This window comes from Nelumbo lutea, chromosome 6 (assembly GCF_056320005.1).
Source record: "Nelumbo lutea isolate HS-2025 chromosome 6, American lotus-T2T, whole genome shotgun sequence".
Taxonomy (NCBI): Eukaryota; Viridiplantae; Streptophyta; class Magnoliopsida; order Proteales; family Nelumbonaceae; genus Nelumbo; species Nelumbo lutea.
The window spans coordinates 70937503-70964974 of record NC_142689.1 but is presented as its reverse complement, the minus strand read 5'-3'; the positions used below and the strand labels follow the sequence as shown (position 1 = coordinate 70964974).

The window sequence follows — 27472 nt, the reverse complement described above, 5'->3', positions numbered from 1 at the left end:
AGAAAGGGCTGTAATTTCAGATTTCTAAGGTGGATTGCAGTTCACTTATTCATTAAAAAAAATACAATTTTGAGAGAAGCAAGAGAAGAATTTTCATGAATAAGCTTAGTAATCCTCCTCAATTATATAAGGTGCTTAGTTAAGCCTTGGTCATCATCTTCATCTTCATCCTGACCCACCCTCCCCACTTAGTTCCCGACTCAAATCAGTAATATTAGCACTCCTTTGTTTTTCATTTATTTTACCATTGTTGTCGGCAGTCGGCAGAGGGAATCAACAGTTCAGCCAAATGGCCAATGTGGTTGGGAAAGAGAAAAAATGGGTTTTTCAGAGAGAGAGAGAGAGAAGAATGAAAGGCATCCACATTACTCTACCGACAGAAGACAGCTAGCTCTTCATGTGGACGAGCCACCATCACGGGTCTCCTCCTCCATAATAAAACTGTGTTGTGTGTACAACCCAAACCGAAGACTACGTAAATATAACGGGCCCCCTTATGGCCTTTTTACCCCTTCACCCTTATCATCCATCATAATTCTATTCTATGCTCAATCAGAAAACCAATAAGACTACAACCAACACAACATCTCTCTCTCTTACTATCATCTCTTCTCTGATCCCTTTCTCTTTCTTCTTCTCCAGCAGAGCAGAAACGAGCTGAGGCATGAGCATGAGTTCCTTCTTCGAGAGCATTAAGAAGCCAAGTTTCTTCCCCTCCATACCTACCGACGACTACGAGTCCCTCCCAGTTGTGTCTCATACAAGCCCCAATGCTGGACGTGAACAAGGATTGCGTCGACGACTCTCCTCTCTCTCAGTACTCGCAATTCAGCCCATATCCACTCATGCCGCTTCCTGGCGCTTTGCCCGATCAAAATCCATGTCCTCCATCGGAGAGTCCGCCGGAAATTCCGTGAGGAAATGGTGGGACTGGGGATGGGGTTGGATCATATCAAGAAAACCTGCATTCGCTAAAGATCTGGAGATGAATGAAGAAGAATCGGCAATGCTGGGTTGCCACAACAAAGGCAGCTGGAGACATGTCTTCTATAAGGTGAGATCCGAGTTCACAAGGCTCGTGGGCTCCAACAATGCTGCAGGTTTACCTATAACTCAAATATGTAGTCACGAGCACCACTCCATCACTTACTGATAAGTTGGCAAATCCCACTGAAAATAAATAAGCATATAGCATTTCAATCATGGGAAGCGAGAAGCTGGTTAAATAATCAAGATCAAATTCGGTCAAATTCTCTCTTTATTTTGTATTTTTTTTTCGTTTTGAGGCTTCTTTTTAAAGTTTTGTTATTAATTATATGTGGAATTTTGTTGGGTGGTAAGTAAGTTCCTTCTATAAATATAAATGGGTTTGTAAGATATGTATTTGGTAAACTGAGAAAGCATTCTTCTTCACAGAGAGGGGGTGGTGCTGGTTTGGGAACAAAGGTGGTTATTATTATATTTTAATTAGTCTTAGATTAATGTTTTTTTTTTTTTTTTTGGTTTTCTGAACAAGATGTGTAAATGAAATAATGTTGAATTGTGAATCACAACTTGTGATATTCTTGTTAGGAATTCTCATGGAAAGTGATATTCTTGTTTATAAATTGAAGGGTTCTCATATAAGGGCTGAAGTGGCTGAATTGAAGTCATTGGCTCCTCTCCTTTATAGCTGAAGTAGTTTAATTAAATGCAGGATTGATTAAGTTTAATCCCAAATATATGATTATTTTATTTTGGATAAAATATAAAATTCTCCTCTAAAATTTCTGACAATTATAATTTTATTTTAGCAAAAACTTCCCTTAAATTTTTAAAAAATTGGGCAAAACCTCCGACAGAAAACGTTTATACTTACAAATTACCCTTGAGGTGTTATTTAAAGATCTTGTAAAGTAGCATGGCGAAAACACGTATCCAGCCTCCTCGGTGTTATTTGGTCCTTTGAGCTTCCCGGCGAAGAAAAACTGATTTTTCCCATGAAGCATCCTTTATCTAACTATTTGTCGTTATGCTTGTTGAATCTTTAGCTTATAGAGTATTTCTTTTTCGTTAATGCAAGTGGGACGTGTCGATGTTGCAAATAATAAAGGGATCAATCTCTATACTCTCTGACGCCGGTCTAATGGCCATGTTCTGTGTACTTTTGTATAGATAGTTATATTATAATGTTAGAGGCAGCCTGAGCGTTAGCCGAATACGAATGACCGGCGTTAATAACTTATTAACGGTCGTCTGTGCTCAAACGTTAGTTTCTCAGCCATTTGAAAATGACAAAGAGAACATGGCCATCCAATTTGTGGGTTGATGTAATGCGATCTACTTGCTCTCTGCTGGAGGTGATTTAGTTTCTAGGTGGACGATGGATTAAGTTGATTTGCAAGAAAAAGATCAGAGAATCCGGGGTTGTTAGTCCGGCGAGGTCACTCTGATGCTTAAGTTCGTAGACTATTGCGAGTTAGAAAGCTTTAAAGTGTAGAAAGATAAAGAGTAGAATAATCACATGTACCTTGAACCTCCGAGGGTGGAGCCTTTATATAGTCGAATCCTCGTGGGTTTCGCGGATCGGTTCTAGGATCTTCGTCATGATAGGATCCGTTTTCACGTTAATTGAAAGATGATGCTGCCAACTGATAAGGTTCATCAATTTCGCCCGAATCGGTCGGGGAGATAATGCTAGCTGTTATGCGACGTGATCCCATGAGGCCTAGGATCCTTTGGAGGGGTTTTCATGGCATGTCAGTGTCTCCGAGCTGATGTCTTTAAGTCCCGAACTGGGTTGAGTGTCGAAGTGCCTTGGCATCGAGGTATTCTTGTTGCGATCTAGTACCGAAGTGATTTCGTTCCGAGGTGGCCTTGTCTTGAAGTCTCTTTAGCCCGAGGTGGTTGGTTACCCGAACTCGATCTGTTGCAGACTGATCATGATAAACTGACTTGTCATCTCTTGGTCAGATCATGTTCACGTGTCCTCTCTTTAGTAGGTCGGGCCAAATCACCTTTCATCGTGGCCATGGTTAATGATATTCTCTAGCCACGAGAAGATTGAATAGAGAGCTGACTGAGGCTTAATGGGATTGGTCATTTACTGCAAGCGACGATTTCCTTGCATGGCAATAGCCTGTGACATTTTTGGTAAATTAAGTGTGTCAATTATCCCAGGTCCATTGACCAATATGCGGGACCAATGATTACGTTTCTTGTGGTCCTCTTGATCTTGTGTGGTCGGCTCCATGACCGAAAATGCACCGATAACAGTTATCGGAAGAAGGTCTCTATGACTGAAACTGCACCGGTTTAGTTATGGTGCTCCGGCATGTGGGAACTTGGTTGCAGCGTTCGTCGTGGTCATGCGTTTTCTAACGTGCCCAACTGTAATGGTTGCGGCTTCCATCTCCTCACATCACAATTTTACATGTCAAGCTCCCTCAAGGGATCGTCCCTTTCGTCTTCGCCAAAGAGTATAACGTTCATCTAGCAATAAAGTTCAGATTTGATATGTTGTTAATTTACCGTGTTCAAAAATTGATGTTGTTCAACGCTCAAATCTTAGGGTGATGTTTGGAATGTTAATAGTGTTGTCGATCACATTGGTTTATTACCGTGTTCAGAGATAGATGTTTTAACGTTACTCGAACAAAAGAAAAAAAGGCGCAAAGGATTTGGGTGTGATACAAGCCAGCGTCGATTTTCTCCGGATTTGGGTGTGTGATAAGGGCAATTTCGTAAATGTAGATGAATAATTTCGTAAATGGTGATGTTTTCCGTCTGAGTTAGTGACGAAGGGAGATTTTTGTCTAATTATTTAAAAATCTATGGGAGATTTTTGCTAAAATAAAACTGTAGAGAATTTTTATGATTATTAAAAACTTTAAGAGAAAATTTTGTATTTTATTCTTTTATTTTTATCCACTAAAAGACAAATCAAATAAGCTATTCAGCGGAGCAACTTGATCCTTCTATATAATAAAATGTGTGGTGCAAAAAATAAATAAATCCTGTTAGAGTGTTTGCGCAATTGGCAGTTTGAGTGCAGATGGGCCTCAATTGCATCAAACTCGTGAATATGGACTTCGTTTTGGTCCCATCACTGTTGGGATGGGTCCCATGTCCCAACCCCTGAGCCACGACACCATTTTCGTCCAGTTTAATCAAAGCAGAGTCCTACTTGATGGATTATTACAATTCCCTCGCGTCCACTTATTTGAGGTTCATTCACCGACAGAAGTCCAAACAACATACAAGTAACAAGATATTCTTCATTAAATGGGCCCAGCGTATATGGGCCATCCAAAGCAACCCAAGTTCACCACCGTACTTAGGTCCATTTTTGCAATTCACTTCAATTAACGCTCTTTTTTGTTTAAATTCACCATAAGAGGGGAAGAGCTCTTTTTGATCTACAAAATCTAATATTGCATCCACAACTTTTTGCCGTATTTAAGGCTCCGTTAGTTTTTATTTATTTGGGTTATGATTATGTAAGTGTTTTTTAGGTAAAATTTATGGAAATAAGTAAATTTTTAATATTTTTAGACTATTGTTTGGGAGTGCTTATGTGAAAAATAAATGCTTAAAAACAAGTATTTTATTCGAATAAACACTTATTTACATTTGACACCCAACTTTTTTAAGTGCTTGTTTTAAAAAATAAGCACTTATTTTATATTGGACATTTGGTAGTTTTTTTTCTCTAATAAGCATTTGTAACTATTTTGTCCTTCATTTTCTTTTAATTTTTCAAAATATACCTTTATTAAAGTACTTTTATTAAATTACTTCTATAAAAATATTTTTATAAAAACACTTTTACGGAAGCATTTTTATAAAAGTAATTTTATGAAAAATATTTTTATGAAAAGCACTTTTGTGAAAGCACTAAAGCACATTTATAAAAGTACTTTTACAAAAGCACTTTCGTGAAAGTACTTTTATGGAATCACTTTTACGAAAGTACTTTCATAAAAATGCTTTTACGGAAGTACTTTTATGAAAGAACAAGTACTTTTATAAAAACACTTTTTATGAAATCACTTTTATGAAAGTACTTTTATAAAATTCAACTAGGGATAATTTTATAAGTGGTATTTTAAAATTTAACTAGAATTTAGGCTTAAAAAATAAGCCCTTACTTTTAAAATAAACACTTATTTTGGGCTTATTTCCTAAACACCAATAATTGCTTAATGGTGTGGTCCCCACCCTAATAAGCACTTATTTCAAATAACCACTCCCAAGCATGGCCTTACACACTATCAATTACCCTAGTAAAGAAAGAGTTGAGAGGGAGACATTGCTTATAGAACTCAACAAGTGCACAGGTACATTGTCTCAAGTGTCCTCGTTTACCATGGGATTCAATATAACTCCAAATGCGAACATAGGTATTGTAGCCAATGTACCAATTGACCAACTTACCTCTTGGGGCATAAGTGGAAATATCACATAAATGTTATTCATTGGTGTCATTTAGTTTGAAAATTACAACATAATTATAAAAAATAGATTAGAAAAATTAATATTGGTCTTACATCTTTGTAATTCACAATCTATTATGACCTATTTTATTTCAAAATCACTATCAACTTATGTTGTTTTTAATATGATTTAAGAGATTAAATGAGGTCTTATTTATAAACAGTAACCCACTTTAATTGGTATTTATTATTTATTTGATAAATTTATTTTGAGTTTTGTATGTGTGTTTTTTTATAGGGAAATTGTCTCAAACTCACCGTGAGTTTTCAGCATTTATCTTAAACTTGCCATAACCTTTCAAAATGTCTAAAACTCACCATGTCACTAACTTGACATTAAATAGATTAACGGGCATTAATATATTACCATTTTAACCTTCATAGAAAAATATAAAATATATACAAAATAAATTAATGGGTGTTAATATATTACCATTTTAATATTTCGACATGAAAAATGAAAAAAAAAATAAAAAAAATATTTTCAAACATAAAATACATAAAAACATAGAAATTAAAAAATATATAAAAATTATAGAAATTGCAAACAAAATAAAAACTTATTTTCAAATTATAGAAACTATATAAATTGTAAAACAAAATCAGAAAATAAAAATTATAGAAAAACCACCAAAAATTTATAGATTGTAGAAAATAGAAAAGTGTAAAAAACAGAAATTATAAAAAACATTGGAAAACATTAAAAATGCAAAAAAAAAAAACAAGAAAATTGAAAACTGAAAAGACCATTTTTTTCTCTAACTCACCATTCAAGGGTAATTTGGTCATGAAAGTTGTTATTTATGCTGACATAGATACCTCTGTTAAGAAGCATTAACGGTGCACTAACGGAAGGTGAGTTTTGGAAAATAAAAACTTAGTAACATGGTGAGTTTTAGACATTTTGAAAAGTTGTGGTGAGTTTAAGAGAAATGTTGAAAACTCATGGTGAATTTTGTAAACAGTAACTCACTTTAATTGGTATTTACTATTTGATAAATTTATTTTGAGTACTTTATGTGTTTTTATAAATAGCCACGTTTGTAGCATTTCAAAGTGGATTGAATGTGTTTGAATAAACCACTTATAAGGTAGTTATTCTATTTGAAAGTGGAATTAACCACTTTTGAATCATCTTTTCTAAAAATATTGGAGTGCTAGGCGTCTGAATGGGATATATATATATATATATATATATATATGAGAAAAGAAACTCTGAATGAAACAAAACATAGAGATAAACAATGAAATATAATATTATACTAAGGCTGCAACTGATTTTTATTTTAAAGACTTATCTCCCTTTTGTTCTTAACTGCAAAAAGGAGATAAAATCTTAAAATAAGGAATGCCAAATGCAACCTAAAAAGGTGGAATGGATGGCTTGGTCCACAAGAAATTAAGACCAAATAATTTGTGTGTGCAAGGTATTTAGTTGGGGTTACATTAATGTGAGGCCACATAAGCACAACCATGTTTGGTTTGCTACTTTGGAACTCATTTTTTTATTTTTAATTCTAGGCAAGAATGAATAACATTAGAACATTTGGTTACAAAATTCTTGCCATGGGCCTCATTCTTTTTAGAATGAAAAATCAACCCATAGCACTAGAATTGAGGCATCATGTAGCATGAAAAATAATCACGCCCCATCTTGCCCATTTTAATTCTTTAAAAATATTCTGTGCCAACGATCATTAATCACCATCCTAGGTCTACAAAACCACTACCATTGATGTTTATTGGTGGACTGTTGTAAAAGCTTATGCCAATGGGCATTGATCGCTAGCCATCCACTAGTAAACATCTATGCACAATTTTGGAGACCTAGGTTGGCAGTTTATGGCTGCTGACACATTTTTGTTTAAGAATGAAAATAAGCAACATAGGGTATTGGCCCGTTTGAAAAGAATTCATTTTTAAGATAAAAGTGTTTAGTTCGTAGCAGTATTTTCTCATTCTACCCATTTTATTCATTCTTATCCATTTTAGAATTTCAATAAAAATGAGAAAGAATGAGAGTTGAACCAAACATTGGTTGGTTCATAGAAATTCTTCCATGAATGCAACCAGATGGTTCATTGCAATATTTGCTCATTTTAGAATTTCACTTTTTCAGAAGTGAAACAATATTGTCTTCAAAAAGGAAAAAAAAAACGTGAAATTAAAAAGGCATCAAGACAACTTACAGGAGATGGGATAAAATATTGGTTTAATGTTCTAATCACAAGGTGAAGCTAACCTAATGGGATGGGCGAGAAAGATGTCTTCAAAATTAGTGATCCAGCTATTTGGTGAAATAGATTGAGACAAGATTTTATTTTCTTGTTTGCAGTTTGTTTCACTCCATCTACGCCCCAAAAGGGTTTTTATGGCCTCTATAACTAAGGGTGATGGAATAAGCATAGCACAGACATGTTTGGTATCATGGCCGTTTTGTTAGGCAATGTATATGTATATTTGGGTTTTGTATACGCTTTTTATTCATAGGAGGGGTGCAATTTGGGCTAGCTCGGGGGGTAGCCCATTTCCAAACCCATAAGCCCCCCCCCCCCCCCCCCACCCCCCAACCTAGGTACAAGTGGGATTTGATCCCAAGTCTCTGCTACAACCAATAAGAGACCTTACTAACCGATTAGCACCTTGCTAACATGAGCCAACTTAGTTATACCTTACCACATAAACGTAAAAAACATTAATACCATTACAAGAAACTTTTGGTAATTTTCTTTGTAATGATAACTTTTCACAGAACCCAAAATGTTTAAAGTAAGCATGTATTTTATAAATGCTTTTGTCAAAAAAAAAAAAAGGTATATGATTAAAATACCACACCTACATGGTGCTGAAGTGGAATGTTTATAAAAATAAACACTTATGATACCGAATACCTACTTTAAATATGGATGGGCCTGAAGTATTAGCCCATGGTTGGCCTCTCCTTTCTCCTTTCTCCAAACCCCCTTCTTGCATTCTCTTTAGTTCTCTATCTCTCTTTTATTCATTACCCCTTCAATACCCTCTCATTAAGCCACATCAGTAAGGCTCTCCTTGATCCTATAAGTCCCCACTTCCTAATTACCTAAAAATCTTCCTAAAATCTCTCTCTCTCTCTCTCTCTCTCTCTCTCTAAAACTTCTCCTAAATCTTAATTACTTTCTATTCATTTACATGTGTCATTTAGAGATAAACATCTTAGGGAAAAGATAAAGAGACAATTTGAACTATTTATGGGTAATAACATACAATATGGGCTCCATGTATTGGCATTACCCATACTATTGCAGATTAAACTCAATTAATAATAGTAGTTTACAAAATTAATTAGTTAGTTAACTAATGTTAGTATTCATTTAATTTCCATTTAATTCGTCTTATATCTTGGATCCAATATTGTTGGCATACTCAAAATGCCATTAATTATACACCAATACTTGTTAAATTTCTCTAACATTTTCAATGCTATCTTCCTTATAACCTTACATGAACATCTAAGCCACTGAGATAATGTTATTCTGATCTCACAAACTTTGGGAAAATATAAATTTGTTGTGGGATACTTAGTTCTTGAGAATAACTTAGTCGCATTATAAAACAACTTAAACCTCCCACAAATTTCCCTTGCCAACTCCCATTCTTCTTCACTTGGCAAACATTTATATTGTGATTCGCGTTGCCTTAAGCAAGAGAAAACATCCTTATAAATCAAAACAGTATGAAGCATCTCATATGTTGAATTCCATATGGTTTTACAATCAACAGACAACTTCTTACTACTTTGAATTTGCAATTGTTGGAATGTTTCCACAAACTTTTATTCTCTTTTGGGGGTTGCTTTCCAATACACCATATTGTCACGAATTTTTTCAATGGCATCTCCAATCACAACTAATCCATCTTGTACAATCAAATTAAGTATATGTGCATAACAACGCATATGCAAGAATCTTCCATCCAACATAAGTGAATTCATAGAAAGCTTATCTACAATATCATTGAAAATGACATCATTTGTAGTGCAATTATCAATGATAATTGTAGATAACTTTCTATCAATATTCCAATCTAAAAAACATTCCACTAACATATCTACAAGAACATCTTTTGTGTGTGGGCAAGGCATATAAACAAACCTATAACAATAGATAAAATAGAAAAAAAAAAAGCTAAGCAACAAAAGTAAATATAAAAAATGGCAAAACTTACTTAAGAATACTAAATACTATTAATGAATTATTATATTAAAAAGGCATACCTTATAATTCGACTTTGTAAAACCCAATCAACATCAATTAAATGTGCTATAACGGCCATAAACCCTTTCTTCTGATTATTAGCAGTCCACATGTCAGTTGTGATGGCTATTATGCTCTCATTCTTCTCCAACAACTTAATTGTCTTTTTCTTTTCTTGCTCAAAAATCTTCAGAATATCTTTTTTAATTGTATTTCTCAAAACCACTATAAATGTATGTTGTAGACTATATGAGTAACTCCTAAGTCTAATGTGATTTACCATAGAGAGAGGATACTCATGTAGAATGATCAAATGTGTTATATGTGACTTTAAACTTTTCATCCTTCTTATTTTGAATTGCCCCAAAAAATTGTTGCCTTATATCCTGTTAATTATGCTTTAGGCACCTATGCAAATGCTCGTGCAAATGTTTAGTTCCAGTTTTTAATTCCCCACCAAGCTTCTTATTACAATAATTACAAACTGTCTTGACTTGTCCATCAATAGTTACTTTTTTAAAATGTTCCCATACAATAGAAATGACTCTCTTTTTAGATGGTGCCTCTAAAGTTGTGGTACTTGATTCAAGACATCAAAATTCAAGACTAACCTTAAAGAAAAAAAATATATTTTATAAGTAGTTAAAAAATGTTAGACAAATAAACCTAACCCTAATGGCCTAACCCAACCCTAAACCCTAAAAAGGGTTAGTATAAGGCAGAATGTGGTCCATTCCTATTTTCATCAATCATGTCTGGAAACAGATGGATAGATGAAGTGTCACTCTCCTTCTATGTGAATGGAAATAAGCAATGTGTAGAAATTTTATTTCTTGCATGACCAAGCATAATGTTGAAATTATATTTCTTTAGTCTTCTCCCTTAAATTGATCATCGACTTGGATAGAATAAAATCTATTAAGAACTAAGACTCTAATAGCATCTTTTTAAGTTTCTTTAAACTCTAGGGATTCTCAACATTTATATATTTTCTATAGGGGAACCAAATTAAAACTTGAATGGTCCGGGCAGCAGATTTTTTTTAATGGAAAGGAAATCTTTATTGATTATCTTGTTTTTTAATGCAGCAGATTACCCTGTACATCAGAAGCAAAAATTGCTCTATACACCAGCAAATGAATTAAGAAAAAAAATATTTCAAGGTATTGATTATCCTGTCTTTTAATGCAGTAGATTACCCTGTACATTAGCAGATAGAATTGGCAATCACATGCCATTCAACTTTTTGGAGAGTAATTGAATTGGCTTCATTCACAGCCTATAATGGGAATCTATAGATCTAGCAGTTGGGATTTCAGAGATATTATATATTTTATAAAATATATAATGCTGAGTTGGGCCGGGCTTTTTTGACAAATCCCGAGCCCGGCCCAAAACACAGTTGGGCTTACTGTGTTAGACCCGAAGTCAGGCCTGCAGGACTAATTACATGACCAAGCCCAACTGGGGTGCGGGTCGGACCGAGTTGGGCCCTCGAGCTACCCGGCCCATGAACAGGTACACCACCTTATCCCTAATCTGGGGCAAAAGAAAATTCCCCGAACCCAACCCGTATGCATTTGTGACCAGGGAAAATCCGCCCCATTTGGGATGAGTCAGATTGGGGACCCAATCTTGTGGGTAAAATTGCCACCCCTATTTAGAAGGTCCAACCTTCTACCGTCCAATTATACATTGGGCTCTCCTACATCCCTATATGTATTCTACTACATCCAATCTCTTTATTTTCTCTAAATCCAGAAATGGGTGTCTTTGAGTTGGGTTGAAGGGGTCTCTACAGCTCTTAGCGATCCCACCAGTTATGTTATAATTATTTTTCTACTTTTTAGAATTTTATTAAATTTATTACATAGTTTCTTTATTTTAATTATTTAAAATCTAGTTATGTTAAATATTTTGTTATTTAAAATACTTAGTTATTTAAATACTTATATAACATGTAAAATATTTAAATTTTAAAATATTAATTATTTATTGAATTTAATTATCCATAAAATCATAATTTATACTATTATTATATAATTTCATTATTAATTTTGTAATATATTAAATTATTATTAATTCGAATATTATCTTATAATTATTTTTCTACTTTGAAGAAAATTTTTAAATTTATTACATAATTTCGTTATTTTAAGTATTTAAAATCTAGTTATGATAAATAATTAGTTATTTAACTATTTAAATACTTAAATAATATGTAAAATATTTAAATTTTAAAATATTATTTTTTTTGAATTTAATTATCCATAAAATCGTAATTTATACTATTATTACATAATTTTTTATTAAATTTGTAATATACTAAATTATTATTAATTCCAATATTATGTTATAATTATTTTTCTACTTTGAAGATTTTTTTAAATTTATTACATAATTTCATTATTTTAACTATTTAAAATCTAGTTATGATAAATATTTAGTTATTTAAATAATTAAATAATTTATAAAATATTTAATTTTTTTGTTATTTGAATTTTATTTATTTAAAGTTATTATATATTATTAAACATTTGAAAAACATTTAAATTGATCATCTGGAAAAAACATAATTTAAATTGTTAGTACATAATTTTATGATATATTTTGTAAAATAAAATTATTTATTGTGTTTTTAATAATTATTTTAGAGTTATTATATAATTTTATAAGAATATTTAAATATTTTTTAATCAAAACTATCTTTAAATAGATATAGATTAAAAAGTAGGGAGAGGATAAATAGGAATTAGATATAATTTAGGAGAGAAATTCTTTACTAAATTAGAGACAATTTAAAAGATAAATTAAAATTAGAGATAATTTTAAAGAAAGTGAGACAGTGAATAAGATAATTTAGTAGAAATTTTAACAAAAGAGATTATTTTAATTATTACGATTCAAAAATAACGAAAAAATTTCTAATATACAATCGCCCGAACAAACACTGTTATCTTATTCGAATCCGGAACGGCGGCGGCAACCCCTTCGCCTCTGGTCTCTCCCTCTCTCTCTCTTCTTCTTCTCCTTCTTCTCTCTCTCTTCTTCTTCCTTCTCTCTTCCCCCTTCTTCGTGTCATTCTCAGACCGCCTTCACTCTGTTCACAATCACATAAAAGATTTGCAACGGCGGAGCTTCCCCTTATCCTCACTCGAATCTGGCGATTTCTCAGTCGTTTTCAGTCCTACTATCCTTCCCAATTTCTTTTACCCACTATTTCGTTGGGATTTTTAACGTTTGGGTCATTGGCCGAATCCCCTGCGTCCTATAAACTCGCCGTTCGAACAGAAGAAGCTACAGCAGCGGCGATCGGCGATTTCGTCATCAGTCGAGAATAACCCGGTGACCGGCGATTCCCGTCCTTTCACTTCCATTAGTTTGCATACAGCCATCCACGAAGTTCATCATTGTGCGGGGGCGAACAATCCGAAGCCGAAACAGATTGAACCCCCCTGTTCGCTGAACGATTTCAGGCCCAAACATCTACAGGTAAGCATTTGTGCTCACACTCTTGTTCTCTCTTTTAGCTATTTTATCTTATTATTTTTTGTCTTTCCGTAGTTGGAACTTGAAGTAGGGAGACCGCCGATAGAGCTGGTAAGGAGGTTTCCCCAAACCAGCTCCGGTAAACTCTCAGCCCCGATTCAGCCCAGTAACCATTCATTTCTCATGCTGTATTAAGTTATTTTTTCATGGTATATCCTATCTCCTTTTCTAGAAAGACAAGACTGCATTGATTTAACCATTTTGAGAACAGATTAACCTTGTTCTGGTTTTAACAATGTTAAGAATCATTTTTTTTTTCAGTTTCAATGAATGTTAATCCACCGAACCCTAGCCCAGAATCAGATGCACCCACCTTTCACTGCACATCGGCGTCCATGAACGCGGAAGCCGCCGGCGGCGAAAGAAATCAGTCGGCGGTCATCATCGTAGTTTTTGGTGCGTTCAACGATCGTAGTGGAAATCCTTTGCTTTGAATACTTTAATCATCTCTTCATTCGAATCCTTTGCCTTTCTTACTCTATCCTGCAACTCCTGCAAACAACAAACAAATCCAAAAATCCGTCAATTCTAATAGACATGTATCGGCTAACATGCTGCATCGTTTGCAAAGTAATTGTTAAATGCTCGAGAGGGCATTGGAATCTCCGACCGGACATAGGAAGGTGCACGTTGGTTCATCCAGAAGTCACATCGAGCCAATATGCACCTACTAAACGCAAGACCTGGATCAAAGAGCCAGATCTTTCCCCAAAACAATTTGAAGGTTTTTATTACAAAGAGATTTGGTTGAGGAAATTTAAATAGGACGATAAATTAAAACCCTGAATTTTGATTTTCAAACCAATTTCTAGAATGCAGCCTATAACAACTCGATTATCTCTTAAATTTTGGTGGAATATGACGAGGGCGGATTTGGCCCTCTAATGATATTGTGACACATGGCACCTCAGAACAATTAGGTAACACCCGAAATTACTTTAGCAATAACTTGTCTTATCCAAGTTGATGGTGTCTCACCTGACGGCCTGGCGGCCTGACACAGGCATGAACTGGAAGCCTGGCACAGTCGCGACCTGGCACAGGTGCGACTTGGCACAGGCACGACCTGGCAACTTACAAGACGTGCTCATCAACAAATTCAACATGCATATCTTAACACTCCCACGATCCTTGGAAGTTGGCCTACGTGTCGAACGATCCGGAGGGTGGTCAACGTGCATAGCGGTTGCCTCTAGAAATCTCGGATATGGTGCGTGAAAACCACACCAAACAATGCTTATATAAAGACACCAACCCCAAGGGCAAGGAGAGGACAAGTAAGCAAATAAGCATATTCTAGCTCTCATACTTTATGATTTTTAGCTCGCAATCTACTATGAGAGTACTGACTTAAGCATCAGAGCGACCTCGTCGGGTTAGCCACTCCGGGTCCTCTGACAGTTGGTTCCTTGCAAGACTCTAAAGAGCAAAGAAGTTCGTCACCTAACCTTCCCATCTCAGCACCTGGTTAGTTCGGCACCTGCCTGTCACCTCACAGGCAACTCGGCACAAGGCAGTTCGCCACCAGGTAGCTCACCACCAAGCAGTTCGCCACCAGGTAGCTCGCCACCAGACAACTCGCCACTAGAGAGCTCAACTTCAGCCTCTGAATCACAGGCCACTTGGGAGTAGACGTCACTGACGAGGTACTTAGCCAAAAAATTGATACATCACAAAAAAATTAATACGTGACCAGGAACGGTTACATCATTTGGCGCCGTCTATGGGAATCACTACAAAAAGCTAAGTTCTCTTCCTCTAAATAGCTAAGTCCTCTTTTTCCAGAAAGCTAAGTCCTTTTTTTCCAAAAAGCTAAGTCCTAATTTCTTAGAAACAAAAGCTCTTGCTTTATACTTTCCATTTTTTATGAACTCAAAGACTATGCAGGGAGCTAATAGATTAAGCAACTCTACCAACTTTACTTTCAATTCAGATAAAACCTCATCAATCCTCTTCGTGAGGTCCTCTCTACAAAGATGAGCTCTCTGTGGCTTCCGTGGGAGTTGGCGGCCAACATACTACATGGGCACCCTTGCTGGTCGAGCCTTCCAAGGCTACCGTGTGAGCTGGCGACCCAAAGTTAATAGTGTTGCCCCCAAAGGTCGAGCTCCTAGTAGCTTCTTGTAGGAGTGGGTGACCGGCATTACAAGGCTAATGCTGCACAATCATAGCTCTAAGGCGCCCACCCGGCGGTTAGCGTGCGACCCGGGACAGCCTCTGCGCGGCTCAACGCGGCCTGGCAGCTTGGTGCAACCTGGCGCGGGTGCTGACCTAGCGGCCTGATCATGTGCGAACTGACGAACCGATAAGAGGCTTCCTCGTTACAAGACCCAGTCGCCTCTTCAGCATGGGCAAAATCAATGAGAGTGGACTACGAGTCGCTCCCAAAGCCTAAGGGCTAAAATATCACATAAGACCTAGTTACCTCTTCGGCATGGGAAAAATCAAATACCAAGGAAAGTGGACTTCGAGTCACTCCTAGAGTCTAAGGGCCAAAATACCGAACTAGCGAAGAGCTCCTCACCATATAAGACCTAGTCGCCTCTTCGGCATGGGCAAAATCAAAGAGTGGACTACGAGTCGCTCACAGAGCCTAAGGAATTGAATCTATGCTTATGAGTTCATCGAATTATTCATTCTAGGCCAAAAGGAGAAATCTACTCTCTTCGTCGATTTACTTTTGGCTCGGGAGTGGGGGGCAAATGATGAGGGTGGATTTGGCCTTCCAATGATATTGTGACACATGGCACCTCAGAACAACTAGGTGACACCCGAAACCACTTTGGCAACAACTTGCCTTAGCCAAGTTGATGGTGTTCCACTTGGTGGCCTAGCGGCCTGGCCCTGGTGCGACCTGGCACAAGCACGAGCTGGCATAGGCGTGACCTAGCACAGGCACGACCTGGCACAGGCACGACTTGGCACAGGTGCAACCTGGCACAGGTGCGACCTGGCAACTTACAAGACGTGCTCACCGACAAATTCAGCATGCATATCCTAACACTCCCACAATCCTTGGAAGTTGGTCCGCGTGCTGAACAATCTGGAGGGTGGTCAACATGCATAGCGGTTACCTTCGAGAATTTCGAACCACTTAGACGACCTCGCAGAAATCTCGGGTATGGTGCGTGAAGCCCATACCAAACAATGCCTATATAAAGGAACCAACCCCAAGGGCAAAGAGAGGGCAAGTAAGCAAGTAAGCATATTCTAGCTCTCATACTTTATGATTTTTAGCTCGCAATCTACTATGAGAGTACTGACTTTAGCCACCTCGGGTCCTCTGACATTTGGTTCCTTGCAGGACTCTAAAGAGCAAGGAAGGTCATCACCTAACCCGTCCAACTCGGCACCTGGTCAGTTCGGCACCTACCCAACACCTGGTCAGTTTGGCTCCTGCCTGACACTTCACAGGCAGCTCGGCACAAGGCAGTTCGCTACCAAGTAACTCACCACTAGGTAATTCGCCACTAGGTAACTTGCCACCAGACAACTCGCCACTAGTGAGCTCCACTTAGGAGCAAATGTCACTGACGAGCTACCAAAAAATTGACACATCACAAAAAAATTGATACATGACAAAAAATTATTACATGAGAATGCATGGATGTCAATTTCACCCGCTTACTACTCTTCTCACTACCTTTCGTATCAATTATCTTCAAACGCTTCCTCAATTCATTGTATCAAAGAAACTTATCTCTCCACTCAGGTACTCAAGCAACGTCACCTCGATCTGATCAGCTCTTCCCAAACATCATCTCTATCTCTCTCTTACTCCTTATGCGTCATTTCCAGTAAATAAAGAGAATGTGCCTAATAGGAATAGCTCCAGATGAAAACCTGATGAAGCCTTTAAAAAGAATTGACGAGCATTGGACGAGATAATTGAGGGGAGGGAGAGCGGGGGATGGTGGATTTCTTACTGCTGTCGGTGGCTTCTGCGTCATGGACACCGCTGTGAGTGAGTGGCTGATGGATACTTAGTTTGGTAGAGGAGAATAAAAAATGAAAAGGAGATCAAACATGCAAGTTAATTAAATGTATTGTTTAACTATTGTCTACTGTTTAACTATTGCCTGCGGTATCCTTAAATTTTATGATAATTGACGGGCTCTACCCTGCTGTTAATATTTGTTAATATTCTGTCGAAATTCATACGATTTTTTTTAAACCCAACTTTGCCCTCCATCCCTCTCCCTTTTTCATCATCCCTCCATTGGCACTGGCGGAAACTATGGAACTGGCGGTGGTAGTGGCTATGCAGGTGCTGCTAGCAGGGGCTATGGAGGTAGCGATGGTGGCGGGAGTTGAGGCAGTGGTGGCGGTGGTGGAGATTATGGAGGAAGTGGTGGTGGAGGTTATGGGAGTGGCGGTGGGGGTAGTGGAATTTCCGGACGGTAGTGCGACGGTGAGAAAGGTCGGAGATCTCAAATCTGCAAGGAGAAACCAGATATCAGATCGGGCTACCGCCTCACCGTATGGGGGTTTACGGAGGTCGCCGACAGCATGCAGTGCGGCAGCGGCGGCGCGGACTTCGGGGTAGCGGAGAGAGGGGTGATCAGCAAGGAGGTTGTGGACGGGGATGATGTTGAAAGGTTCTTCATGGTCGTTGGCTTGTGGCAGGGTGGAACCGTAGCCGGAGATAGGTTCCGGACCACCACCGCGAGCGGCGGCCACAGCTGGGCGCTGTCTCTTTCTGCTGCTAATTCCTTGCCGTTCTGTCACAGATACAGAGAAGCGGGGAGATGATGAGTACTGTTCTGTATAGAGGGAAAAATTAAAATTAAAAGACCTGGTTCCGCACTCCCGCTGGGACTTTTGCATTAATTTGGACAATCAACTGTGGCTTTCAGTAAAAAAATTAATGAAAGTTCACCTGAAACTGTGAAAACTCTTCCGGAGATTAATAGATTATACTTCAAGATTATAGATTAATCTTCATAAATCCAGTTGCAGATGCAATGTAAATCAGAATCAAGTGAAAGAGATTTTAATGGGCGCCTAATTCGAGTGGCAACGGAGGGTTGAAAGAATGTCTACGATGACGCCAATGGTAATTTAAGAATCTCAGATGTCAAGGATAAGCAAAGGAAGAATATCTCTTTAATAGCTCGGGAGCTCAACGGAGGGTTGAAAGAATCTCTAATCAACGATAAGCAGAGAATAAGAAGAGGGGATGAAATTTGAGAAATAATATAGGATAAATTTGACATTTTCTTTTCTTTTATTAGCACTTAACACGTTGACAATTGTCAGAAAATTTAAGAATACGCAAGACAATAAATAAACACGTGTCCTAAACAGTAGGGGTAATTTAAGAGATTTACCCTTAAAAGTTTAAGCTTTTTTTGTCCTTTTGTATCTGGTTCAACCAGATACGTTTAGCTAACGGGTAAAGGCCCATTAACGTTAAACATTTTTAATATGCTGACGTGGTCATTTTTTATCGGCAGGTTCACGCCTACCGTGAACCCGTGGGTTAACAGGATGTGTACTCTGTTTTAGATGTATGCAACGTGTTTCACTTCTTTAACTGATGATGTTTGGTTTTTAGTTCTGAGAATCGGATTGAATGGTCGCCGGTTTTCCTTTCTTGAGATTGAGATAAATAATTGAGCTACTTGTTGATTAATGGAAAAAAAAAAATTGTAGAATGGGATGGAAGAAAGGATAGGTGATAGGGAGTAAATCAGATTCGAAAATGGAAGATATAAATTATAATAATGAAAATAATAATAAAAGGAGAAAAAAGAATAACATTAAAATTTACAGGTAGGGAAAAACAGGTTTGGGGATTAAGTCCAGTTGCTTAATTTGACAGTTAGGTCACATTTGTTGCCTCATAGGTAAAAAGGAGGAGAATAAGCCTTTAAAAAAAAAGAAACAATAAAAAAACTTAAAAAATAAGCTTGATAAAAATAATTAAAAAATATAATAAATAAGTGACTAATCCAATAGGTAATGGGGCTCCATAAGAAAATAACAAAAATTGAATAAATGATTGATAAAAATAAAAGGAGATAAAATAAAGAAGATAATAATAAAAAGATAAAAACTAAAAAATTAATAAAAAATTAATAAAAATAAATAAATAAATATAGGGAGTATTTTCTTTTATGTTGATTTGTTCTTATCTGTGCTTGATTGCTTGAGATGTCCTGTGAGCCCCACCTATTAGACATGGGAGAGGGGTGCCTAACTCTCCGAGTCTTACCTGGACTAATTCAGGTTGTTCAGCCAATGCCTTGGGTCATGAAGTCATTACAAATAAAAAATGATTTTCTTAACACCATTCCTGGAGGATCCATCACCTCTATTTCATTTGATTGATGGGTGGCGACTCCAATTCAAGCCCAAGTGAGTTGTTTCCCGACACTCACATACTTATAAAAGAAATTTCAAATTTTCATTAAGCTCTTTCAGACCATTTGAATTTTTCGCATTCAGCATTGCAGCCATCACAAAGAATAGTAAGATAGAATGATCATTTTATGCTGGACCATGTGTATATCTAGCCTTACACTACCATATTGCAACAGGCAAATTTAAAAAGAAAGGGAAGAAAAGAGGATTTAATGGAACCAGAACCTGTTGATACTAAACATGCTATTCCTAGGAAGGTTTGTTTTTATCCTCATATTTTATCCTATCTGAAAATGGAATGGTTTATTCTCTCCATGTTTTCTAATGAGTTTTTTTATGTGCCACAGGTCAGATATGCACCAAAAGCTCCTCCTCGTAGAGCACCCATTCCCGCTGCACCTAAAATGTAACATTATGTTGTCATATTGCATCTTCACATGCCATTCGTTATTGATTAAATCCAATTACCTACTTATAACCTTTTTTTGGTCTTGCCTACTTACAGTGAAGAAGTTGAGGATGTAAAGGCTTTTCAAACAAGAGAGTTACTGCGGCGTGCCAATATACTTTTGTTTTTCATTATTTTCATTATAAGTATCAATTTCCTTATGTTTGATGAATACTATGTTCCTTAAGTCTGTGGTGTGATTTGCTATTGATAAAGGAAAATTTGGCCCGACCTCTTTATTATGAGATACGTGGCAGAAACGACAGATCGGCAAAAGGGGTCAAGCCTAGGCGGCAACAAGGGCACACTCCGCCGAACTAACCCACTTTGTAACAGCTCGGGGTAGACTTCGCCAAACTGCGCCTTGTAACAGCTCGGGATAGACTTCGCCGAACTACCATCTTGTAACAGCTCGGGGTAGACTTCGCCGAACTGCCACCTTGTAACAGCTCGGGGTAGACTTCGCCGAACTGACCGTCTTGTAACAGCTCGGGGTAGACTTCGCCGAACTACCACCTTGTAACAGCTCGGCGTAGACTTCGCCGAACTGACCGCCTTGTAACAGCTCGGGGTAGACTTCGCCGAACTGCCACCTTGTAACAGCTCGGGACACACTTCGCCGAACTGACCCACCTTGTTACAGTTCAGGATACCTCCGAGCTCAAGACCACCTCGCTCAACACTTCGCATCATCTTCTAGGCACCAAAGCCAAACAAGTCGTACCATGCCTTGCACCAGGGAATTCCGTGCCCGAGGGCGCCACGCCTGACTGACTTGGGATCTGACGTTTTGGCAGCAGCACTCTAAACGGCCACCTGCCACCGCCACTGACGCCGCCATCTCCAGTTAGACGGTTAGGCAGTGACGGTTAGGCAGTGACGGTTCTGTCTCAGCAGAAGGGACGACAGCCGAGTTGACAAGCGCCAGAGTAATCATACCCGATCTGACAAGGGCCTCGAGACGAGTACGCGAAGCGACTATAAGGGCCCCTTGCCCCCTGATAAGAGAGGTATGCAAAAACTTTGCGCTATCTGGTATTACCTTGCTTTTGAAAGATTCTAACTTGAGCTTCGGAGCCTCTACACCGGGTTCCCCCCGGAGCTTTCCCATCTCTCCCGTTTCAGGATCCCTGCTACCTCGTTCGAAAGCAAGGCAGCGGACAGCTAAGACCAGCCGGATCGCGCTCCATCAGCTATTGTGCATTTATAGGAAAGTTCTGTTAATGGAAGGCCTAAAATGGAAAGAAAATGTAAGTTATCTTCTATTGTTTTTCTTATGATGATGTCTGTTAATACTGCATTAAGTTTATAACTCCAATACTTTCTATCCTGGTTTCTAGTTATTTCTTTTCTTTACTCGACTTAATGTTGGTAAATAAAGTTAACTATAGGATTTGATGAATTATTCAATGTGACACTAACTTGTATGACTCACTGTTACATCTGTATGGGCTTTATTATGGCTTAACCCAATGGTACTTCTCTTCCATTCCATCTTCCCAATAGATTTCAATTTTCTAGCTTTCATGCTCACTTTTCTATCCTGAATTTATGTATCTCCAACAAATAAAAGTCTTTTAGAATTCATACTGCTTGCTTCCTTTACCCCTAGGTAAATTTACATTTTTAATGATTACGAGGTAATGATCTCTTTAAAATGGTTGTGGGTTCAAAACTTCAGCAACATATCCAAGGATTTCAGATTATTCTGATGTTGAACGTGCATTATATTTTACTCCATTTGATGATCTAAGATTACTGCATCAAGTCTCTTAGTTCTTGTTCTTTTGACTTCTTCCTATTTCTCTAAATAATCTTATTGAGAATATTGTAAGAATCATTTCTCCTTGTGTTTCAGTTTTTTAGATTCACTAATTAGGCTTTTGGGCATGTCACCCATTTTATTTTGATTTGATAGTGGAAGATTTGTTGACATTCCTCTGCTATGTATTTTTAACAATGTTCTCAAAGATGTGGCTATAGTTATCCAAATCATTGTATCTCTTGATAAACCCCCTTTCTTCTCAAATGGGCATTACAACTAACTTAACATGCTTTCTGCTAAATCAATCTCTTCAAGGACAAATTAAGATCCATCACCAAGAGTTGTATGCATGTAAGAGTTGTCTAACATTGGTATAATTCCATAACTTTAGAATCAAAGTTTTCTTGATCCTTCTCTTAAACACAAAACCAACTACTCAATTGAAATCGTCATTTAATACAAAATTCTATCCTATCATTTGATACTTAACTAGGTTGTCAAAAAAAATGATACTAAACTAATCACTTAGAAGATATCAATAAGAAAAAAGTTCAGTAGTTAGAAATTCTTGAAAACAACTTTTCTTACTAAAACAGGAGGCTAAACAATTTCATGGTCCATGGCCACCATCCATGTGCATGTTTTTGGTGTAAGATCCTATAAGAGCATTGCTTTGTTATGTGTTGGGCCAGATGGGTGGGGAAGGTTAAACTCATAAGAGGGACCTCCTTGCTTAGCAAACAATTAGTCAACCAATAGAATTCTAGTTTTGAGCCTCCTTAACTCCATGCTATGTATTCTTAAAGGAAGGGAAATTCTAGCAAAAACATGGATTAGAGTAGGTAAATGGTACTACTTTATTGATAAATCAATTACCTGTTCTTATTTCTGGTTTTATTACTTTCAGCAGGACCTGCACAAGTTGCATTTGGTTTTGGACCTTCATCAAATTATTTTATGTCATATGGCTCTTCAAAAGTTGGTAGTAGTAGTAGTAGTAAATATCAAGGTTTGGGTTCTGATGGTTAGTACACTTCCTTTTGTGGAATTGAGTAACCAATGATGCTAAGGAATATAACCTCTGTAATGCATTTTTGTAGATGGAGTTCATTCATCAGCACGTAGAATGGAGAAAGAATACAAAGAACCCTGGGTAAGCAAACACTAACCTGGCTCCATTCCCAAAATCTCATAATGCGTTTCTCTCTCTCTCTCTCTCTCTCATATGCTATCTTACAGTTTCCCTTGATGGCTCTCTAGGACTACTACTCTTACTATCCCGCTGCCCTTCCTTTGAGAAGGCCATACTCAGGAGACCCAGGTAAGTTTGAGGCACATCTCAAAAGTCACATTACTTTAAAACAGAAAATCTAGGGTATTAGAGTTTAACATGATATTTCACTGCACCCATGGGGAAAGAAATAGGGGACACTTTCCTCAACTACATTAACTTTATCACATAGTTACTATCTTTTGAGCACTTGTTTATAGTAGGCAAAAAAAAGTGTCAAAAGATGTAGCGTTTTCTTGATGCACAATGCTAGGCTGCTTTTGTTTGAATGTAAAAGGGATAGATTACAAAGTTTTTGCTATAGAAGGTGTGGGAATCTAACTAACAATTTTTAGTAAAAAATTGTCTCTTTTGCGTTCAAGCAAATGGAAAAAACCATGTTGTAAGATTGCTCATATTTAGCTCCATTACTTTCAGTACTTCTTGATGACGAGGAATTCGGGGAGGCATCAGAAGAAATTGCTTATGATGAAAGCTCTGTAAAGTTAGCTACAGAGCTTGACTTAATGGTTGGTAATGATTAAAATGCAAGATCAAATACAATGTTACAGGAAATATTTAGAAGCCTCTTAAATTCTTGTTCAACTATTGACAGGAAGAGAATAAAGAAGCAAGAATGATCTTCCTTCAGCTACCGTCATCTTTGCCCCTAGTTAAGCGGTCAGCTACAACAAACAATGATGGAACCAATAGTGGTTTGAAACAATTCAGAGGTGGGGTTTCTTCAGAAAAGCCCTGCAAATTGGAAGAGTTGCCTGTTGGATTCATGGGTAAAATGCTAGTATATGAAAGTGGTGCCATTAAGCTGAAGCTCGGGGATACCCTATATGATGTGAGTAAGAGTAAATGTGATAGTTATAATCTTGGATCCACTTTCATGTTTCTTATATTTGATTCAAATAGGTTTAGTTGTTTTTAGTTTGCCTTTATTGGCTCTATATATATAGATATATAATTCCAATCTTGATTACTGGCTTCTCATTGTAAAATAAAACTTCGAATATTTTTATACCTTTTTTTTCTAGGGCTCATTGAACCATGGGGCTATTTTTATTTTTTCAAATCGAACTACTATCACTAGTTTTTGGAAAACCATGAACCAAAACTGAACCGAATCCAATCAGTTAACTAGTGATCAGTTTTTCAGTTTTTTTTAATATTTATAATATACATTATAAATAAATATATAAATTATAATAAAATACTATATTATATATATAGTGCATATATATTCATTTTTAATAGGGAAAATTTCTTAAACTACCCCTATTGTTTAGCTAATTGACTAACTCTACCCTTACTGTTTAACTATTGTCTTAAACCACCCATACTGTTTCTAACAATTATCATCGCTGTTAAATCATAACGAAAATAACGAAATGTCCCTTTGTCCCTCTCTCTCTCTCATTCTTCTTCCCCTTCATTCTCCCTCATTCCCTCAGATTAAAACTCAGCAATAGCTCCTCCCCGTTTCGGTTTGTCTTTTCTTCTTTCTCTCCCTTTCTTTCCGTCGATCCCATTTTTCGTCTCCCCTCATTCCTTCACTTTCCCTTTTTCTTGTATCGTCACTATGGCGGATTTAGATCTGGCGGTCCATCTCGTCCAAATTAACCACTCAAATGTGGGGTTTTCATGAGGCATGCTCTCAGCACCACTTGTTTAGAGGTCAAGGTGTTGTTGGAATATCTTCCACCACGAACCAGCCCTGCTTCTCAACCGATGTAACTGCCTTCAACAAGATAGAATATCCTTTATTGCATTGTGCTAGGATATTTGGGTTGCGAGCTATGGTTGCAATCTGCCTGAGGAGTATCTACAATGGGTTGATCGACTGTGTCTTGGAGTTCTTTTTTACCTGTAGATTGCATGGATATTGAGGAACAGAGGGTGACGCTTAATTCCTTGTTCCACCATCATACAATGGGTTTAGGGATGCAAACAGATCAGATTTGAATTAGGGTATATTCAAATACAATCTGACACTGTGCATGTCAGATTCTATCCGATCCGAAGGTCTGATCGGATCTGATAGGGCTCGATTTGAATTTGAATCCTATTGGTTATTCAGATCTGATTTGATCCGATTTGTTTTCTTTAAAAATTAATAAACTATTAAAATAAAAAATAAAATATACCAATTTAAATAAAGAAAAAGCAAAAAAATACAAATATTTGTAATTATTTTCATCATATATATACATATTTTTTTATAAAAAATAAATAATATAACAAATTTATAAAAATATAATATAAATAATATATTTATAAATAAATAACATATATATAATATATTTATATTTATAAATATATAACACAACGAATCGAATAGGGGTGATCCGAATTCAACCAAATAGATGATCCGATCCTATTTGCACCCCCTAAACGGGTTTACCTGGGTTTACAGGTTGTCACCCTCACTATCTCTCTCTCCCCCCCCCCCCCCTACTCTTTCACTTCTACTGTTTTGCCATTGCCACTGCAAGTTGCAGCGGCAGATTTAGTAACCCCTCTTTCACTCTTCACGTGTGTACAGATTTTGACAGAATGTTAACAGATGCAAATGGTAAGGGTAGAGTTAGTCAATTGTCAGAAATAATAGGGGTGGTGCAAGACAATAGTTAAAACAGTAAAGGTGGAATTAGTCAATACTAAACGGTAGGGATAGTTTAAGAAATTATCCCTTTTTAATATATAGATAATATAAAATATATATGAAAATAATATACAACACACACACACATAGATATACCAGTTGGTTCAGTTAATCATTGATTTTTTATATTGGTGAACTGAAACTGAACTGGTACCTTCAGTTTTTCAAAAATAAACTCACCGGTTCAGTTAACTGGAATTTTTATTTCGGTTTTGTCAGTTTGGTTCAGTTTTTTGGTTTTTGATGATCACCCCAACTTTCTTCTGCATTCAATTCTTTCTTGTTGCTGTGATTATATATTTCTGTTAATAAAAATAGAACATAAATTCTTATACTTTGAATTTTACATGGTTGTAAAAATCAAAATGTTTTTGAAAACATTTTCATAATATTCTTTGCAATTCTTATGATATTAACCTATAGGAAGATAAAGTTGTAGCTCCATTTACTCCTTGCCATTTTTCTTGTCATTTCTGCTACCCAATAGGAATATATTTTGTCCTTCCACCAAAAGTGTTCTACATTGTTCAACGACCAAGTCTTCCCAAACTAGTATTAGAAAATATTGCAAGTATCTGAATTTTTGTTATAAGAGTAAAAGTAAATCAGTTTTATTGTGATGGACGTACTTAATTTCTTGCTTTGCTTGCAGGTTTCTTCGGGCATGAATTGTGTTTTTGCTCAGGATGTTGTTGCAATCAATACTGAAGAGAAACACTGCTGCATTCTTGGCGAGCTCAACAAGCGTGCTGTCATAACTCCAAATATTGACTCGATCTTGAATAGTATGATCGACTCAGATTAGTTTTTGCTTGGTTACAAGAGATTTTGGCTTCATGAAAGAAACTCAAGATTTAATAGTTGAGGAAAATTGTATACCAGCTTCGTAGTGCCTTGTTTCTACCACAGTAGTAGAATGGACTTGTTACAGAAAGCCATGACATTTCTTCTTCCTTAAGCTATATCATTCTTTATTCCTTAACCATAAATAATAAAAGTTAGAAGTCATTCATTTGATTCAAGAAAAGTTCATTAAATGCCTTGCTTTTTTTTATACACAAAAGATTGGAGTGGTAGGGTTTCATTCGTGCTTCTCGTCCAAGTCATTGCCCTCTCACAAAAAGACAGTTGAAGATCATTTTCCCAACTCGTTTTAAAACAGGAGTTGAGTTCTCTGATTGTTTATGTTTGGTAGATGACAGTTTAAAGCAAGGTTCAAAGTATCACGACATATTTTTGAATGGAATAATATTATACGTTGGACCAGCCTCCAATTACTTGAGACCTCAACCCTAACCCAACCCAAGTTAAGATCATACCTTAATTTTCAGTCCAGACACAATCCAGAGTCCAAAAATCTAAGGCCAGTCCATGGAAATGCTTTGGTTGGATCGAGTTAAACATGCCCAAGTTGCTGTCTTAGCTATAAACATGGTATAAATCCTTCAATCTAAATTTCTTTATGGGTTTGTATCAGATGGTCAAGCTTGACAAATTGATAGTACATTTAGGCCTTGTTCGTTTACATAGGCCATTTACCCGGATAAGTGTATTTATCCATGTTCTTTTATGTTAAATTTAACTGGGTAAATGAGATCTTTCAACTTTCTCATGTTCTTTTGCCTTGTCCACTTTCCCAACTAAGTGGTTAATTTTCTATGCATTGTCATTTTTACCCATGGGTCCAAGTT

At 36.8% G+C, this 27472-nt stretch overlaps 2 protein-coding genes and 1 long non-coding RNA gene across 11 annotated transcripts; 2 read left to right on the top strand and 1 right to left on the bottom strand.

The window, feature by feature from the left end:
- The first annotated feature begins 497 nt into the window (after positions 1-497).
- LOC148849562 (uncharacterized) lies at positions 498-1607 on the top strand. The gene has a single exon (XM_088949225.1). It carries the CDS (start codon positions 665-667, stop codon positions 1151-1153), a length of 489 nt encoding a protein of 162 aa, XP_088805351.1. The 5' UTR covers positions 498-664; the 3' UTR covers positions 1154-1607.
- An 11057-nt stretch (positions 1608-12664) lies between these two features.
- Positions 12665-26818, top strand: LOC148849560 (uncharacterized). 9 transcript variants are annotated; one of them, XM_088949216.1, is made up of 12 exons: positions 12676-13201; positions 13274-13407; positions 13520-13654; positions 19801-19881; positions 19972-20030; positions 20130-21322; positions 22745-22861; positions 22938-22990; positions 23098-23158; positions 23546-23637; positions 23724-23960; positions 26434-26818. In XM_088949216.1, exons 6-12 carry the CDS (start codon positions 21310-21312, stop codon positions 26584-26586), a joined length of 726 nt encoding a protein of 241 aa, XP_088805342.1. In that variant the 5' UTR covers positions 12676-13201; positions 13274-13407; positions 13520-13654; positions 19801-19881; positions 19972-20030; positions 20130-21309; the 3' UTR covers positions 26587-26818. The 9 variants fall into 9 exon arrangements, with proteins under 9 accessions (XP_088805343.1, XP_088805344.1, XP_088805348.1 ...); XM_088949218.1 differs by lacking the exon at positions 13520-13654 and having other exon boundaries at positions 12670-13201; positions 13274-13337; XM_088949221.1 differs by lacking the exon at positions 13520-13654 and having other exon boundaries at positions 12671-13201; positions 13274-13337; positions 22745-22846.
- On the bottom strand, positions 13423-14004 carry LOC148849561 (uncharacterized). The gene is made up of 2 exons (XR_016100642.1): positions 13869-14004; positions 13423-13750 (listed from the first exon to the last, which is right to left on the bottom strand). It is a non-coding gene; the product is annotated as an uncharacterized LOC148849561 (long non-coding RNA).
- Positions 26819-27472: the final 654 nt, after the last annotated feature.